The sequence below is a fragment of the Nerophis ophidion genome, linkage group LG02, assembly GCF_033978795.1.
Source record: "Nerophis ophidion isolate RoL-2023_Sa linkage group LG02, RoL_Noph_v1.0, whole genome shotgun sequence".
NCBI lineage: Eukaryota > Metazoa > Chordata > Actinopteri > Syngnathiformes > Syngnathidae > Nerophis > Nerophis ophidion.
This window is the reverse complement of record NC_084612.1, coordinates 87988199-88005772: the sequence shown is the minus strand read 5'-3', so window position 1 is coordinate 88005772 and position 17574 is coordinate 87988199. Positions and strand designations below refer to the sequence as shown.

Genomic DNA, 17574 nt, shown 5'->3' with positions numbered 1-17574 from the left:
AGAGTCCAAACATCCTCATTTATTAAAGTTTAAGTGGAGCTCACCAGGAAAGGAGCAGACTGGACCAAATTTAACAATAACTAATGATCAAGTTTATCGTTGTGATGTCAGCAACCCTCTGACCAATGAAACGGCTTCATTCACCGCTAAGGACTGCTTCCTGGGTAATTATACTGTAATCAATAATGATGCAAGATAAATATTTAAAATTGTGGTTGTATATTGTTTAAATGTTATTTTGGATATAATGTCCTTTGAAAAGTTGATTTGAGTTTGACTTTTGTTTTTCTGTGCAGGTAAAAGATCAGATGTTCGTCTGATTATCATATTTGTCTGTATCTTCATTCAGGTCATCACTTGGTGTGTTTTATACATAAATTGTCAACATTTAAAAGGTACAGAAACTCGACATGACAAAACCCAAAACACTTTAAAAAATATTTGAATGATTTAAACGATGCACTCTTTCATCCCGTGGAGAGAATTAAACTGCTGTTGATTAATTAATATCATGTACATTCAAAAACATTTAAAACCAATACTTTTTGTGTGCACAAACCTTCAACCCAAATCACGCTGTGTTCCTGTTTTTACATGTCATTACATATCAATAATTTGTTCATTTGCTCTTTGGTCTTGCAGCATGTTGTGATGAACATATTTGGAACAGAAGATCAAGTGCAGTAAAAGGTACGATCCTTCATTTAAGTTTACATGTAATGTTTTCATATTCACTTAATTACAGTTTATTTCATCAGCAAATTGTCATAATATTTATTAATTTTTAGTTATTTATTTAAATGTAATTAAAAACTTTTTGGGATGATAGCTTCCTTACCTCGCTAACGTGATTAGAATGTAATTATCTTTGTGTTGTTGTTTGATGATTCAGTGTCCAAACAGCATCAGGAAAGCGCATCCACACTTCCTTCCAAAGAGAAGATGAATAAACAGCAGAAACCAGAAGAAAAGCTTGACTCAGGTAAACTAAAGTTGGTACTCTTATGTTCTGATTCATGATCCGACTTGTGTTCTTATTTTAGACATTTATTTTAAATAGCTCGCCAGGATCTTAGTAGTTTCCTTATCCAGCTAACAAGTTTGGACATTTTTGTGTTGTTGTATGTTTGCCAAATGTTTGTTTCATTGTCCAAACAAACAGAGCACACACCTTTTTTTCAATCAGAGACTGAAGGAAAAAATTAATTTAGAAGAAGAGCACAAACATAACTGAGAAGATTTAAACTTGTTAGTTGCCATGTTCTGCTTTGTGATCCGACTTGTTATAGTTTCATCTACTGTATTTTCCGTAATATGAACTAACTATATATTATGCAAAGTAATCAAAAAATGTACTAAAATAAGTCACTGTAAGAAACTGTTTGAATTCAAAGTATTTAGAAAGTACAAGGAAGAACAATCCTGATAAACATATTGAACCTTATTAAAAAGATCTTCATTTTATAGAGGATGAATCACATGAATGACATCAATGACTGCCGTTCTACAAATACTGTGTGCAAACACTTGATTAATGTAAATAAAGAGTAACAAAATATTTCAGTGTAAATAACTAATTTTCACAAAGTATATATCTGGGGCTTATATATCGGTGTGGCTACTTTATGGGAAAATGTTTTTTCCCATATTTAAGAAAATATATACATTTTAAAATGTATTGGGCGCTATTTATACGCCTGTGCGGCTTATAGTCTAGAAACAATTTATATTTTATATAGCCTGAAGCAACTCCAGTACTAAATATACAGTAGACTGCTTCTTCTAATCCTTCTTTTACCTCCTCAGACATCAACACTACCACTCTACTTGAGGATACCAGAAAGTCTCAGCAAGTTTATGGAGGAGAAAATGTGAAACATGAAGATGACGTACTGAGTCAAGCAACACTGATCAGAGTGCCGATAGATCGTCATGGATGGAAACCAACACTTCCCATCCTTCCAAGGACAAGCAACACAGGCAGTTTGCGTCTAGTCACATTGAGAAAAGTCTCTTCCTTCATTTCTCTACAAGAGGAAAGCATTTTTTAATAATCAATCAGGACTCCTGGTGACAACACCACATGTGGGACTATCAGAAACTATATAGTCAGTACAGAGGTGGGTAGTAACGCGCTACATTTACTCCGTTACATCTACTTGAGTAATTTTTGGGATAAATTGTACTTCTAAGAGTAGTTTTTATGCAACATACTTTTACTTTTACTTGAGTATATTTATAAAGAAGAAACGCTACTTTTACTTCGTTCCATTTATCTACATTCAGCTCGCTACTCGCTACTTTTTTATCGTTCTATTAATGTTTGTTTTGATTTTGTCAGACACGCATTCAAAGTAGGAACTGTGCAATCTACTAATAAAAGTTTCAATCAATCAACCAATCAATCAAAAGTGTAAAGGAAAAAAGACACTTTTTATTTCAACCGTACTTCCCGTCAAAAGCCTAAAGACTGATCGCACAGTTCCTGTCTTCACAATAAAAGCGCCGCCCCATCGCGCCTGCGTTAACAAAATAAGAGTCTCCGAAAGCCAGCGCAAACAATCTAGCAAGCTACGGAGTTTGCCGCCAATGTATTTCTTGTAAAGTGTATAAAAACGAATATGGAAGCTGGACAAATAAGATGCCAAAAACCAACGACTTTCATGATGTATTAGACAGAAAAGAGGAACTTTTTTTCTCCTCCATTTGAAAACCGGGACGTTATCAGCACTGTACTGTCTGATTCCAATCAATGTAAGTCATCAGAATCAGGTAATACACCAACTTATATTATTGTCTTCATTAAAGATAGGAATCTATATGTTAAACATGCATGTATATTCATTAAAACACCTTTAACATGTCAACAAAAACGGCAAAATAAATAAGTATAAATTATATACTGTATATATAAAGGTATATATATATATATATATATATATATATATATATATATATATATATATATATATGATATGTGTGTATGTATATACATCTATATTTATATATATATATATATATATATATATATATATATATATATATATATATATACATATATATATATATGATGTGTGTGTATGTATATGTATATATGAAGTAGATCACCTCGATTTGGTCATTTATTAAGTAATTGACTAACGTTGAAAAACGTATTGCAGTGTTACCATTTAGTGGTCAATTGTACGGAATATGTTCTGTACTGTGCAATCTACTAATACAAGTTTCAATCAATCAATCAATCAATCAATCAATCAATAAATGCCTACTGAGCCTACGGTGCTGTTAAGTTATTGTGGCTCAATTTTCCTTAATTTTTTTTTATTTTAATGTACTATTATTTAATATATAATATTGTTTTAGTTGCTTAAGAGATATTCCTGGCTCTGAATTTGCTCACTGCTATTTTTTTGTTTTTTTGCATTATTTGTTGCCGTAATCATTAAAAAAAAAACAGGTTACTCATCAGTTCCTCAGTACTTGAGTAGTTTTTTCACAACATACTTTTTACTTTTACTCAAGTAAATATTTGGGTGACTACTCCTTACTTTTACTTGAGTAATAAATCTCTAAAGTAACAGTACTCTTACTTGAGTACAATTTCTGGCTACTCTACCCACCTCTGAGTCAGTAAGAGTGGAAAGCAGGGCTCTGTCTGACACGCTGGGTCCAAGCATGCAGAATGAAGTCATTACTGTTGTTTTGAGGGTGATTTTTTTTCCCCATTTGAGTAAAAATACAATACATTACATTCAGATGGTTTGTGGTCCTTTTGCGGTCAACAGAAGTAACGGCACCCAGGTTCACACTCTCTCCAAACAAGCCAAACAATTCACAGACAGGTGCAGGTGATATTTATTCAGCAATCATTCATCCCCCCCCCCCCCCACACACACACACACAGGTAGCCACACCCACTACCCCAGGTGACAAGAAAGAAACATATCCCTTCCTCTTCGTTCCGGCCCCTAATTATTATAACATACTGTAATAATTACTGAACAATAGTAGCAGCACAGACATATTCAATGTAAAATACATCAAATCAAACAAGAACATTAGATTTTCCTTTTGCAGTTATAAGAATAGTTCATTTTCAGTGTCCTTGAACGGGCATATTCTTCACGTATATGTAAATGTCACTGGGCCAGAGGTACCAGAACTTTCAGAGCCTACACAGAGTGTGGTCTCTGTCACTAGTCATATTCAAAGTCAAGTCCTGTCAACAAGTAATCCCATCAGATGTCCTCGGCTTCCTGAAGCAGACACATTTTAGTGACAGGCCTGTCCAGAAAGCTTGTCCTGGTCTTGATCTTGGCTTGTCAAACAAGTCCTCTTTTATCTTGAACAACCTTGACAACTCTCCCCATAATCCAAGAGTTGTGAGGTGCAGAGTCATCCACAACAAGCACAATGTCTCCTGGAACTAAATTGTGCTTGGTCTTATTCCATTTTTGGCGTTCTTGAAGCTACGGTAGCTATTCTTACGTCCATCTTTTCTGAACAGGTTGGACATATACTGAAGTTCTTTCCATCTACGCACAGCATACGAGTCATCCCTTTGGAAAACACCACTCTGATTTTTTTCTTGTGCGGATGGTACACACCATGATGAGGAATATACCAGGTATTTCCATGGTTACATGCTAGACCTTCCACAGGCACTCTTTCAGCATAACCACAGATAATGTTGTGCATGGACATGGCGTTGTCCGCATAGAAAAAGGCATCCCTTTGGAACCTTCTTTTCAAATTCAAGGCGCGTTGCTCTGCTAACTTGCGGTTATCAGGCATGCACACATTTCCTTTTTTAAAGGCAAACCAATGGTGTAGTGACCATCCACCAGCTCAACAGAGCTTTTCACCATTTCTATAAACTGGCCATCTTCTCTTGATGGACCCAGTTGCTCTTCATGACTGCGTTCAGGGAAGTCGAGTTGAAACTACTGCTTCCAAAGTTCATCCAATTTCACCGCAGAGATGCGGTTAGCAGTGATGTTAGGTTGTTCCAAGTCTGCTTCGAACATTGGCCCATTGACAGTCCATCCCAACATGGTCTGAATGGCGCACGGTCCTCCTTCTTCGCTTGGAATCACCTTTGTTGGCTCAAGAGCTCTTGGTGCATTTAAGCCGATCAACAGTTCAATGTCTGCATCAATTTCAGGTAAGTGTACCCCACGCAAATATGGCCATCTGACCAGATCCTGTTCCCGTGGTATGTTGCTCCTGCATACAGGCATTTTCTTTTGTGTAAATATATCTGGCAAGTCACAGTAGAAATCACTTTTCAGACCTGCTACCTCCAGATCTGACACAATGCAACACCCTACAATCTTTTCTTGGCCTAAAGTGCGTAAGAGAATTTTAGTTCCTCTTCCTGAAACATTCAACTTGCTCATCAGATTTGATTTACAAAAGTAGCCAGAGCTGCATTGGTCCAGAAAGGCATATGTTTCCACAACTTGGTGACCTTTTTTGGACTTGACCTTTACTGGCACGGTGGATAACTTACAGCCATAGTCACCGGCCCCAGTAAGACCACTACTTTGCACTGTTACCACATGTTGACTATATTGTCTTAATATTGTTAATTTGTACTAAAAACAAACAAACAAACAAAATAGTTTCCCATGTTTTTACAATCCTGCAGACAAGCATCTATTGAAATTCTTGTTGGAATCAAATAGTATAAAAGTGTTGAGATAATATAAAAAAGGACCAAAAACAATTCACCACGCTGGTATGTGTGAAGACAATCAGGTCGGTCTACAAGATGTTATTTATTTTTCATCGAGTCGGCAACTACAATCTCTACTAAAGATGTGAAAATGACATTCTCCTAAGAATAATGTTTGTGTGTATGAATAATGAGACTCGAGACAACAGTGTATATTCTAGTACGACTGTATTCAACTGGCACCAGAACATCACACATGCCCACCTCCTCCATGCTGCTGGGTCATACCATTTCACAAGGGGTGTAGTGACCACATAAACACTATAACGTTTCCCCTCTTATAGATGCCAACTTTTACATTGCTGAAAACCGTAGTGCAAGCACAGTGAGAACCAATGTTTTAGTGCAAATAATACTTAATGCAAACCAATGTTATACCAGCATTACAACAATCTTTGTGTGTGTGTGTGTGTGTGTGTGTGTGTGTGTGTGTGTGTGTGTGTGTGTGTGTGTCAACAATCTTAACAAACCAGTCCCAGGTATACTTTAACCAACAAAACTCAAGAGTTTGGACGTGCCTAAAGATCAAGTCTGTCAGTCACTTTCACCACCCTGCTGCTGGCTGTCCTGTGCCCGGCTGGCGCAAATAGTGGTGGTGGTGATGGTGATTGAGGTAGTCCAGCCGTAGGCTGGTGCTGGTCACTCTGCCTGAGTGGCCTGACGGCCTGGACACCTGTGTCAGTGTCCATTACTTTGCTGGGTGTACCGCATGGTTGCCCATCAGGCGGGCAGCTGTGCTGTACACAGTTTTGCTCAGAATGGCGCTCGGCCGCGTCCCTCTCCGCTGGTCGCAAATCCACCCGGTTACGGCGAGAGAATGTCCCCTCAACATCCACTAATCCAATCCAATCCACTTTATTTATATAGCACATTTAAACAACAATAACGTTTCCAAAGTGCTGCACAGCCATGTTAAAAACAATATTATGCTCCACCAATGACTGAATAAAAACAAAAAAATAAATAAATATAAAACCAATATAAAAAAACAATATAAAAACAGATTTAAAGGGTAAAATCAATTAAAACAGTAAAATAGAAATCAAAGTGTATAAAAAACACAGAGGACAACAGAGGACAGAGGACCACACAACTCACGTAGTGTTAAAAGCCAAAGAATAAAAGTGGGTCTTAAGACGAGACTTAAAACACTCCACTGTGGAAGCAGTTTGAACATGGAGGGGCAGAGTGTTCCAGAGCTTAGGGCCGACCACAGAGAAGGCCCTGTCTCCCCTGGTCTTAAGTCTGGTCTTGGGCACCACGAGATGGAACTGGCTCTCGGACCTCAGAGCGCGCGCAGGAATGTAAATTTGGATGAGGTCCGAGATATACTGAGGTGCCAGTCCATGTAAAGATTTAAAAACAAACAGCAATGTTTTAAAATCAATTCTAAAATGAACAGGGAGCCAGTGCAAACTCTGAAGAATTGGGGTTATATGCTGGCGTTTCCTGGCCCCTGTTAAAAGTCGTGCTGCCGCGTTCTGGACTAACTGCAACCGGGAGAGAGCTTTTTGGCTAATGCCAGCATAAAGTGCATTGCAGTAGTCCAGGCCACTTGAAATAAACTCATGCACGACTTGTTCAAAAAGGTTAAAAGATAAAAACGGTTTAACCTTTACTAAAAGACAAAGGTGATAAAAACACGATTTTAAAACGCCATTGACTTGTTTATCTAGTTTAAAATCGCTGTCTATAGTGACGCCAAGGCTGGTGACTTTGGGACGCACATCATTTTGCAATGGTCCCAAGTCAGTGAGGGCCGGACCATTAGGTACGATCTGGGGCCCACCTCTTGTAGACAATCTCCTCTTCGCCACCTGCCCGTCTTCTCCCCAGGCAGGGGATTCATCCTTATTTCCTGTCCAATACACAGCTCAGGCAGGTCCCTGGCCAATCTGTCGTACCAGAGTTTGGCTGTCTGGTGTCTTATCCGCAGCCTGTCTGTCCCCAACCGATACACAGGCGAGCGGTCCATCCTGGGTCCCGACGAGCGGTCCATCCTGGGTCCCGACTCTGAACAGCCAGTACTTCATCTATGGTCATCGGACCGGACCCCCTCCACAATGGAGAGGGGTACAAAGGAGAAAAAGAAAAGAAGCGGCAGATCAACTGGTCTAAAAAGGAGGTCTATTTAAAGGCTAGAGTATACAAATGAGTTTTAAGGTGAGACTTAAATGCTTCTACTGAGGTAGCAACTCAAACTGTTACCGGGAGGGCATTCCAGAGTACTGGAGCCCGAACGGAAAACGCTCTAAAGCCCGCAGACTTTTTTTGGGCTTTAGGAATCACTAATAAGCCGAAGTCCTTTGAACGCAGATTTCCTGCCGGGACATATGGTACAATACAATCGGCAAGATAGGATGGAGATAGACCGTGCAGTTTTTTTATACGTAAGTAGTAAAACCTTAAAGTCACATCTTAAGTGCACAGGAAGCCAGTGCAGGTGAGCCAGTACAGGTGTAATGTGATCAAATGTTCTTGTTCTTGTCAAAAGTCTAGCAGCCGCATTTTGTACCAACTGTAATCTTTTAATGCTAGACATGGGGAGACCCGAAAATAATACGCTACAGTAGTCGAGACGAGACGTAACAAATGCATGGATAATGAGCTCCGCATCGTTACTGGACAAAATGGAGCGAATTTTAGCGATATTACAGAGATGAAAGAAGGCTGTTTTTGTAACGCTTTTAATGTGTGCCTCAAAGGAGAGAGTTGGGTCGAAGATAATACCCAGATTCTTTACCGAGTCACCTTGTTAAATTGTTTGGTTGTCAAATGTTAAAGTTGTATTATTAAATAGAGGTCGGTGTCTAGCAGGACCGATAATCAGCATTTCCGTTTTTTTGGCGTTGAGTTGCAAAAAGCTAGCGGACATCCATTGTTTAATTTCATTAAGACACGCCTCCAGCTGACTACAGTCCGGCGTGTTGGTCAGCTTTAGGGGCATGTAGAGTTGGGTGTCATCAGCATAACTGTGAAAGCTAACACCGTATTTGCGTATGATGTCACCTAGCGGCAGCATGTAGATGCTGAAGAGTGCAGGGCCAAGGACTGAACTCTGGGGAACTCCACACGTTACCTTAACATAGTCCAGGGTCAAGGTGCTGCCTGGTTAGTGGCTCTAAGATACTATGCCTTACCATAAGCAGCTCTTTTGGAATGGTGAAGTGCATTAAAACCTAAACGCTCACTTGTTTCACCTGACAATAGGGGTCTCTGCCCGCTTCTTACTATCTCAAATTGTAGCTTGTGCGCTTTTCCCCTCACTAGACACTCTGTTTGGAATATGCCTATGGAGTGCATTGATTGACCCGAATACCGTACTAATCTGGTCTGGCTTGGTAGTAATTTAGCTTCTGGAGCAAGTCTCCTCATGTCTTTTATGCTCATAACATCACAGGTAGCCCCTAAATCTAACTGACACCTCTGAGACCCTCCATTCATTTTTATGTAGGCAAACCATTTCTTCCCCCGACCCTGAATTGCCCCTCTGCACTCTGCTGTGTATATGTGAGCCTCTGTGTCAGACCTGTCCATGTCCTCATGTACCTCCATGTCAGCTGCATGTAGTTGTCGTGTAGCTTGGCCTCTCTTCATACACACCTTGGTAAAAATTATTTGCTGTTTCACAGTGGCGACAGTTTTTTCCAAATGCAGGACACAGGTCGCGTCCGCACCTGTGCATGTTCCAGCAGAATTTGCACGTGCTGTTCTCACTCATGCCTGGAGTCTGATTTCGGAACCTGTCCGAGCGTTCCAGCCTGGGTGGGACTCGCGGCCGCCGGCTATCTGTTGCATGCACTGTCTCTAGTGCCCTGTTTTTATCCTCTTGTCTGTCATCTCAGCAGCTCTGCATATTTCTATGGCTTTATGCCAGAGTGAGGTCCTTCTGTTTGAGTAGATGACGGCACACGCTTTTACACAAAAGTGACTTGTTGACATACATGAAGCATAAAAGTTAGGAAACAAATGTTATTGTTTTAAACAAAGTTTAATTCATGTTCAAAGCATGAGAAAACATCATCAGGGTGTTTGCAAAAAGACACTCAAAAGTTCAACACTTATACATTTAAACTGAAGTTTTACAGGATGTCACTAAGGAAAAAGTGGTTGTATTGCACAAGTTCTTCTGAATCTTGCAAAACAAAAACACATTTAAATATTAAACATTTTAAACAAAAGGTTGTTTGACAGGCAGGCGATAATCCAAGATATCAAAGCACGCCACTCAAGAGACTTAATAATAGTAATGATAAATTACTATTACTTACACTCTGGACTATACACTGACACTCATCTATGTCTAAGACAATCATACATGCGGGTTCATGAGAAAAATGTTCTAAAGTAAGTGTATAAATATTTTTCCCATTCATTTTTTTAAGTGTATCAATGTAAAACAAATATTTAACTTAAAAAAGTATTAAATATAATGTTGTGACTAATTGTAACAATATTTTTTACCATTATTTAAAAAATAATTCATTCATTTTTAATCTATAAAAAACATATATTTTTGTAGTATTTAATGCAATTTTGTAAATTAAGTTTAATCAATTTTAAGATATATTTTTTTCAAAATGAATCAATAACTGTTTTATTTAAAATGTATTTAATATTTTATAAAACCATATAACAATATTTTTCTACTTTTTTAAATCTGTTCAATACAATTATTTTCTTATTTAAAAAATGATTATTAATTAATTTCTATTCTATAAAATATATATATTTTTTGTATTTAATGTAATTTTGTAAATTAAGTTGAATCAATTTTAATATATATTTTTGAAATTAATCAATAATTATTTTATTTAAAATGTATTTAATATTTTAGAAAACCATATAACAATATTTTTCTACTTTTTTAAATCTGTTCAATACAATTATTTTCTTATTTAAAAAATGATTCTTAATTAATTTCTAATCTATAAAATATATATATATTTGTTGTATTTAATGTAATTTTTTAAATTAAGTTAAATCAATTTTAATATATATTTTTTAAATTAATCAATAATTATTTTATTTAAAATGTATTTAATAACATCTTATAAAAAAATATAGCAACATTTTTCTACTATATATTTTTAATCTGTTCAATACAAATATTTTCTTATTTAAAAATAGACATTATGTAAACAAAAATAATTGTATTTAGGATTTTTTAAATTGTGTATCAATATTTTACAGTGCTAGTAATTGTTCAAAATGTATGCCAATTGTTATTTAGCCATTGTGTTTGATATAATTTTTTGTAAATTAAGTCCAACAATAGATTTTATGTTTAATTTTTCAAAACAAATCAATTTATGACAATATTTTAAATAACATTGGTTAGTTTTGTCATCACGGTGTGCCACCTATTATGTATGCTGCAGCTACATAGACCACGGATATGAGTCATTGTATTGTAAGTATTTATTTATTTTGGACATGATTTAATAAATTTTAAAAATAAAAACAATATAGTGATGTGTTTCAAACATGTATACAGTTACAGTTTTACATTCCGAAAAGGATTAGGAAGTAGCAAAGCTTATTTATTCCTACTACTTTTTAGAAATAATTTCTAAAACAAAAATAAATAGCAATACAGTTCACATCCATCCATCCATTTTTCTACCGCTTGTCCCTTTCGGGGTCGCATGAATATAATAAAAGACTGTATGGTTCACATCATTTACTGAATATGTGATAAGATCCATCCATCCATCCATTTTCTACCGCTTATTCCCTTTCGGGGTCGCGGGGGGCGTTGGCGCCTATCTCAGCTACAATCGGGCGGAAGGCGGGGTACACCCTGGACAAGTCGCCACCTCATCGCAGGGCCAACACAGATAGACAGACAACATTCACACTCACATTCACACACTAGGGCCAATTTAGTGTTGCCAATCAACCTATCCAGATGATGTGTCATATAGACTGTAATGTTTCCTCATGTCCTGTAGGTGGCAGCAATGCACATTACAAGGTTTTGGACATCACCACACATGAAGTGAAGCTTTTGTACATTTTGGATTTTCAGTGTTTTAAAACAGAGAACAATCAGGACCTGATGTCCAAACCTCATGACAAAACATATTTTAATGCTTGTATGACAAAGAGTTAATGCTTGCTAATACTTGACATGACTTATGTTTGCTAGATTATAGGTTTTGGTGTGGGTTTGCTGGAGGGCGTTGATCCTAACCCTGCAAACTTTGTCGGAGCTGGAGTGGTCCACACTAAATGTTCTCAGGTGGGATGCACTGCTACGCTCTTGGAAGCCCATCACACTAGTGATATATATAAATATATATTTTACCTTTTTGCACTTTTGAAGGGCAGTATGACATCACACCCGAGACCTTTGCCATGGTGCCGCCTTTACACTCTTCTTCTACACACACTTTGTACTGTAGCTCACTCTGGTGCCTTTGTCTCACTGAAACACTAGCAGCACAGTGCCTCACTACTTCTACCTGAATGCACACACTAAATATTTCTATTTTCATCACCTTCACTCGCTCCTTAAATGCTGCTCACTGCCTTAGGAGATATTTTTTCCAACTGTTTGAAAATAAAACCGTCTCCTCCTCAAGGCCAGGTCCGTCTATTCTATACAATTACTGAAATATGTATCGTCTTAAACAGTGGTTCTCCATCTTTAAAAAAAAAGAACCTCTAAGAACATTCATACTTTTTTGATCATAGACTTAGACAAACTTTAATGATCCACAAGGGAAATTGTTCCACACAGTAGCTCAGTTACAATGATGGAAAGTGTAAGGATGGAAAGGACAATGCAGGTATAAATAAACTAAATATAGTGACATAAAATATAACATTTATGCAATATTTACACAATCTATGTACAGTATTTACATCATATATGTGTAGTGAGTCTTATTCTGCGTTGTGTAGTTTGTTTTTGTAAGTAAGAGACACTCCACCATTCCGTCATTTATTGGCCACCTGTTTTGGAAACACGAAACACATAAACAGGTCTCTACTTTTCTGGCGGAGTGATACCTCATCAGCAAAAGTCCGATAGAAGAGGAAATAAACAACATTCATTCATACTGAAATAATAATTTAAATTACATTAACAAAAACGTTTTATCACAAAAAAAAAACAATAATACACAAATCCACATACCTGTTTTGGAAACACGAAACACATTAAGAGGTCTCTACTTTTCTGGCGGAGTGATACCTGCGTAAATACCATGTGTAATTATGACCAAACATTTCAAACATTCGACGCTCTAATCCTTACTTAACAAAATTATGCATTAAAAAATACTTAAACACATCACTTATACCTACAACATTATTGTTTTAACTTTTAAAGTAATATAAAAGTTTAGAAATAATATTTACACAAGAAACACGGAACAATGAAGAACTATTACCTCACCATCAAAAGTCCGATAGAAGAGGAAGTAACCATCCAAAAACAAGAGCAAAGTCACTTCCTGTACCGGACATCCGGTTCTTCAAAATAAAACCAATACTTCAAAATAAACATAACAACCTGTCTCGTTCATAATATAGCGCAACAACATCACACTATTACATATGTACAGTTTCATATCTATTCATTTGAAAACGTTATCAATCAAGCTTTGGTGCAGACTCCAACGTCCAGGTAGATTATTCTGTCTAAGGCTGGGCCCCTGGAGAGGGGGTCCAGATTAAGGCCAACGGAAAAAAACTCATAGCTAAAGCACACATAAGCATGTGTGTAAGAGGGAAACATCAAAGAACACAAAGGACATTAAAAGAGCAAAGCTGATGCAACCAGCCATTTCTATATACAGCTACATAAAAATATATATAAAATTAAAAAAAATATATTCAGTGTGGTGGCCTCTGCGGTATTCCACGCCATCGTCTGCTGGGGTGGGGGGGAGCATGGCCAGGGACAGGAGCAGACCCAACAAAGCAACCAAGAGAGCCACTCGGCCGCTCACTAACTCTCGGCCAGTGTCCAGTCTGCATGGATGAGTGAGGATGCGTCCAAGGAGACCGAGGTGTCCGATACCTGCTCATTCAGCCAAGACACTGTGAAGCCCGTCCGTCCCGGCGCTCAGCACCAGCTCCGCAGCTCTGTCTCTTCATCCGCGTCTCCTCCAGTCTCTCCAAACGGACTCTGGTGTGGCAGAGACCCAGCAGCTGGTCTCCATGGTCTAAAGGAGGCAGATCCAGAAGTTCACAAAAAAGCACCACAGAAGTCTCGAAAGTGCCACCCCTTGTCAGACAGTCCCAAAGGGTCCCGAACCAAAAGGAAAAACAAAACCGACATGAAAACAAGAAGGAAACACCAGGAACACAGAAGGATGACACAAGAGCACAGAGCTCCTGCCACCAGCAGCCACTACAGCGGCGACATCTTGGGGGGAAAAAGAAATGATCCAGTTGTTGGAGAATTTGTCAGCTCATGTTGCTACAACCTCCTTTTTTGTTTCAAAATGGTCTTTTAACATAAATGGCTTCCTTCACTCCTTTTTCAAAATATTAGTTGTTACGGGCAAACAAATTGTCTTTCTTTTCCCCCTGATATCGTCCTTCTTTTTGAGATGTACAGTACATGTATGTCATATATAGAACTGATTTATAACCAACTGTTGCTTCGTTTTGTAATTCCTCCCCAATCACTGAGTGTGGTATCTGAAAGTTCAGTGATGGTGTTTAAGTGTGTTGAAGAGGAATGAAGTGCAGGAACAGAAGCAGTGAGTAGCATGGCTCCTTCTGAATCCATCTTCTCATCCTCAGTCAACACCTTCAGTCCTAAAACACACCAAAAAGGGTAAAAATGCACAACATTCTGAAACGGGATAAAAAATAATATCATGAAGCAGAACACAATAAGTGTAATGACTTAGTTTACCTGAGTTGGAGGGAAGAGTGAGTACTTGGTCTAAGAAGGATGTCTTTTCATCACGCTCTTTGGACACTGAAACAACAACACAAAGATAATTACATTCCAATCACCTTAGTGAGGTAAGGAAACTAACATCCCAACAAGGTATTAATTACATTTAAAACAATAACTAATGTGACTTTGATTGATTGTCTTTTGTCATGTCGAGTTTCTGTACCTTTTAGATATTGACGTGTTATGTATAAAACACAACACAAGATGACCAGAATGAAGATACAGACTAATATGATAATCAGATGAACATCTGATCTTTTACCTGCACAGAAAAACAAAAGTCAAACTCAAATCAACTTTTCAAAGTACATCATATCCAAAATAAGATCTAAATATGTACAACCACCATTTCACAGCCATCATTATTGATTATAATTACCCGGGAAGCAGTCCTTAGCGGTGAATGAAGCCGTTTCATTGGTCAGAGGGTTGCTGACATCACAACGATAAACTTGATCATCATCTTCATTCCTGACAGTTATTGTTAAATTTGGTCCAGTCTGCTCCTTTCCTGGTGAGCTCCACTTCAACTTTAATAAATGAGGATGTTTGGACTCTGTTGAGCACACAAGTGTCGCCTGCTTTGTGTCGCTCATCTCACAGGATATGTTGGGTTTGGATACTTTGTCTGTAAGAAAACAGAAGGATGGTCAACATGAGCTCAGATGTTTTTTTCTTTTGTTTTTGGGGTGGAGATTCATGTCGTGTTGAGTCGTGTTCACATTTGAGCTCAAATGTAACACAATCAACACTATTGTTAATGAACCTAGATTAGACAAGTTAATATTTATAGTGCTCAATATTTGTGTTAAAATGTTTATGAGTGGAAATGTAAACTTACCTATAACTTCAATTGTACGCTGGAAAGTATCAGGCTTGTTGTTTATGTTCATTTCTAGGAAATAGTCTCCACTGTCTTCATATGTGGCGTTTTTGATGGTGAGTTCTGCAGAGACCCGGTCCAGAGTGATTCTGTTCTTGTATGAAGACTTCACAATGTCCTCCATGCCAGAAAAAAACACCACATAATTTTCATTATGTAGCCAGATTAATCTAATAGGTTGTTCAGAGATGGATGGCATGAAGTGTATGTCCTGACCCTTCAGGAAATATTTCACATCCTGTGCAGAAACTGTGAAAGGGACATAAACAGATTTAATGTGTATAAACACAGCATTATCTACTTTCCATGATTGTAATGAGAGTAATTTCCATACCAGTTTGTGGAAATGATTAAGTTTGAAAACGCCCTGTATGTTAATGTTGATGATATGTTGAACTTTTATACATCAAGTTAGGGCTGGTCGATATGAATATCTCAATATTTTGCCTTGGACTTGAATTAACACTTGATACATATGTTGCCCTCTGTGTTTTAAAATTTTGATTTCTATTTACTGTTTTAATTGGTTTCACCCTTAAAATCGTTTTTAATCATATTTATTTTATATTGGTTTTGTTTGTATTTATTTTTATTTTTTGTTTTTATTCAGTCATTAGTGGAGCTCAGGATTGTATTTGAATGTTGTTTTTAATATTGTTGTGCAGCACTTTGGAAACATTTTGTTGTTTAAATGTGCTATATAAATAAAGTGGATTGGATTGGATATAATCACAGCAGTATGATGATCCTATGTGTCTACATTAAAACATTCTTGTTAATACTGTATTAATATATGCTACTTTTAAACTTTCATGCAGAGAAGGAAATCACAACTAAGGCAATTGACCAAAACTATATTTATTAAACAGTTATTAAGCAGTGGCACAAACGTTCATGTCATTTCCAAAACAGAAAGTGCAGGATTGTCAGAAACATTTTAAGTGTCAAATAAAAATGAGCTGCATAATAGGAAATCATAATATTCGTCCTTTGCTATGTGGTAGGTTACTACGGACGTTATTAAATTCTATTTTATTCATACAGTGTCTGTGGAAATGTTTGCCTCGGCATTTTGATGGTGTGGGCGTGTGGCACCGAACGGAGATGTTGACATGCGAAGTAAGCACTCTTCATTCTCTAGCAGGTGACTTTTCAAATGATGCTAAATATTAGCAGTAATGCTACTTTTTGTAGCAACGCTTGTGCCGCATGCTTGACTTATTACGGTTGTCTGTTCGACATCTTCCCGCTTGAAGTCAAACCACTGCCAGACGATGTACCCCCTGCTGTTTAACTTGGGAAGTAAGTCTTCCTTCATTCGCACCTTCTTTCTCTCGTATTACCACTCGCACGGCTCTGCTAGCTAACGTCATGGGTAACATTATAAGCTAGCATATGGGTAACGTTATAACGTTACCCATATGCTAGCTATAGCATATGGGTATAGCTATAGCTAGCATATGGCATCACATTAGTGCCAAAAATTCAAGCGCATAAAAACTGTTATCGCGCGCTGATTCTCCATCTCGTGCGCGCGCGGGACACCCTTTTGTGGGCGGTTATTCTTACACAGCCCCTCCGTTCTGATTGGTCAGGCGAAAATAGCTGAGGGCCAATCAGAAGTATAGCAGGGCGGGTCATCGTCAATATGTATCAAGATAATACAGCTCTTGTCGACAAACACATTCTAAAAAGTCCAAATTTAGTGGAGTTGTGGAAAATACCAATTGAATTTTATCCAAAAGTCTTTGAAGAAGGTAATGTCTCATCTGTTGAGAGAACATCACATACTTAATGAAGTGTCAAGATCAATATCTCTCTTTTCATACACATACAACCAGTCCACAGATGTCAGTCAATGATGGAAATTATACTTTCAAATATGTTTTCTTTCCTCACTTGTCTGTTTTAAAAAAATATTTTTATTTATTTAATATTTGTATATGTAAATATTGAATGTATGCCACAATACGTATGTGACATTTGAGGTGACGTGAACTTGGTTGAAAAAGACAAAACCTGGTGACT

The 17574-nt window shown here is 37.5% G+C and overlaps 3 protein-coding genes across 8 annotated transcripts in view; 2 read left to right on the top strand and 1 right to left on the bottom strand.

Annotated features, from left to right (window-relative positions):
* Window positions 1–17574, top strand: part of LOC133547997 (T-lymphocyte surface antigen Ly-9-like) — a 280939-nt gene that overhangs the window by 16265 nt on the left and 247100 nt on the right. The gene's annotated exons all lie outside the window — the stretch shown is intronic.
* LOC133548174 (CD48 antigen-like) overlaps window positions 1–17574 on the top strand; it is a 160771-nt gene that overhangs the window by 10978 nt on the left and 132219 nt on the right. For 3 of the 4 annotated variants that reach the window (XM_061893514.1, XM_061893517.1, XM_061893513.1), the window contains 5 exons: window positions 1–164; window positions 297–395; window positions 643–690; window positions 884–982; window positions 1807–3755. The exon at window positions 1–164 is cut by the window's left edge and continues 70 nt beyond it. The exons of the other annotated variant lie outside the window; for it this stretch is intronic. In XM_061893514.1, coding sequence (XP_061749498.1) covers window positions 1–164; window positions 297–395; window positions 643–690; window positions 884–982; window positions 1807–2051 — 655 coding nt within the window. In that variant the 3' untranslated portion in view covers window positions 2052–3755. Of the gene's footprint in view, window positions 165–296; window positions 396–642; window positions 691–883; window positions 983–1806; window positions 3756–17574 lie in introns of those variants that run through there. 4 annotated transcript variants of the gene reach the window in all.
* LOC133548024 (uncharacterized) overlaps window positions 1–17574 on the bottom strand; it is a 74287-nt gene that overhangs the window by 28132 nt on the left and 28581 nt on the right. For 2 of the 3 annotated variants that reach the window (XM_061893466.1, XM_061893464.1), the window contains exons 2-3: window positions 15505–15664; window positions 15043–15291 (exon numbers count right to left, since the gene is read on the bottom strand). In XM_061893466.1, coding sequence (XP_061749450.1) covers window positions 15043–15291; window positions 15505–15556 — 301 coding nt within the window. In that variant the 5' untranslated portion in view covers window positions 15557–15664. Of the gene's footprint in view, window positions 1–15042; window positions 15292–15504; window positions 15796–17574 lie in introns of all 3 variants that reach the window. The other variant, XM_061893462.1, reaches the window with a different exon arrangement.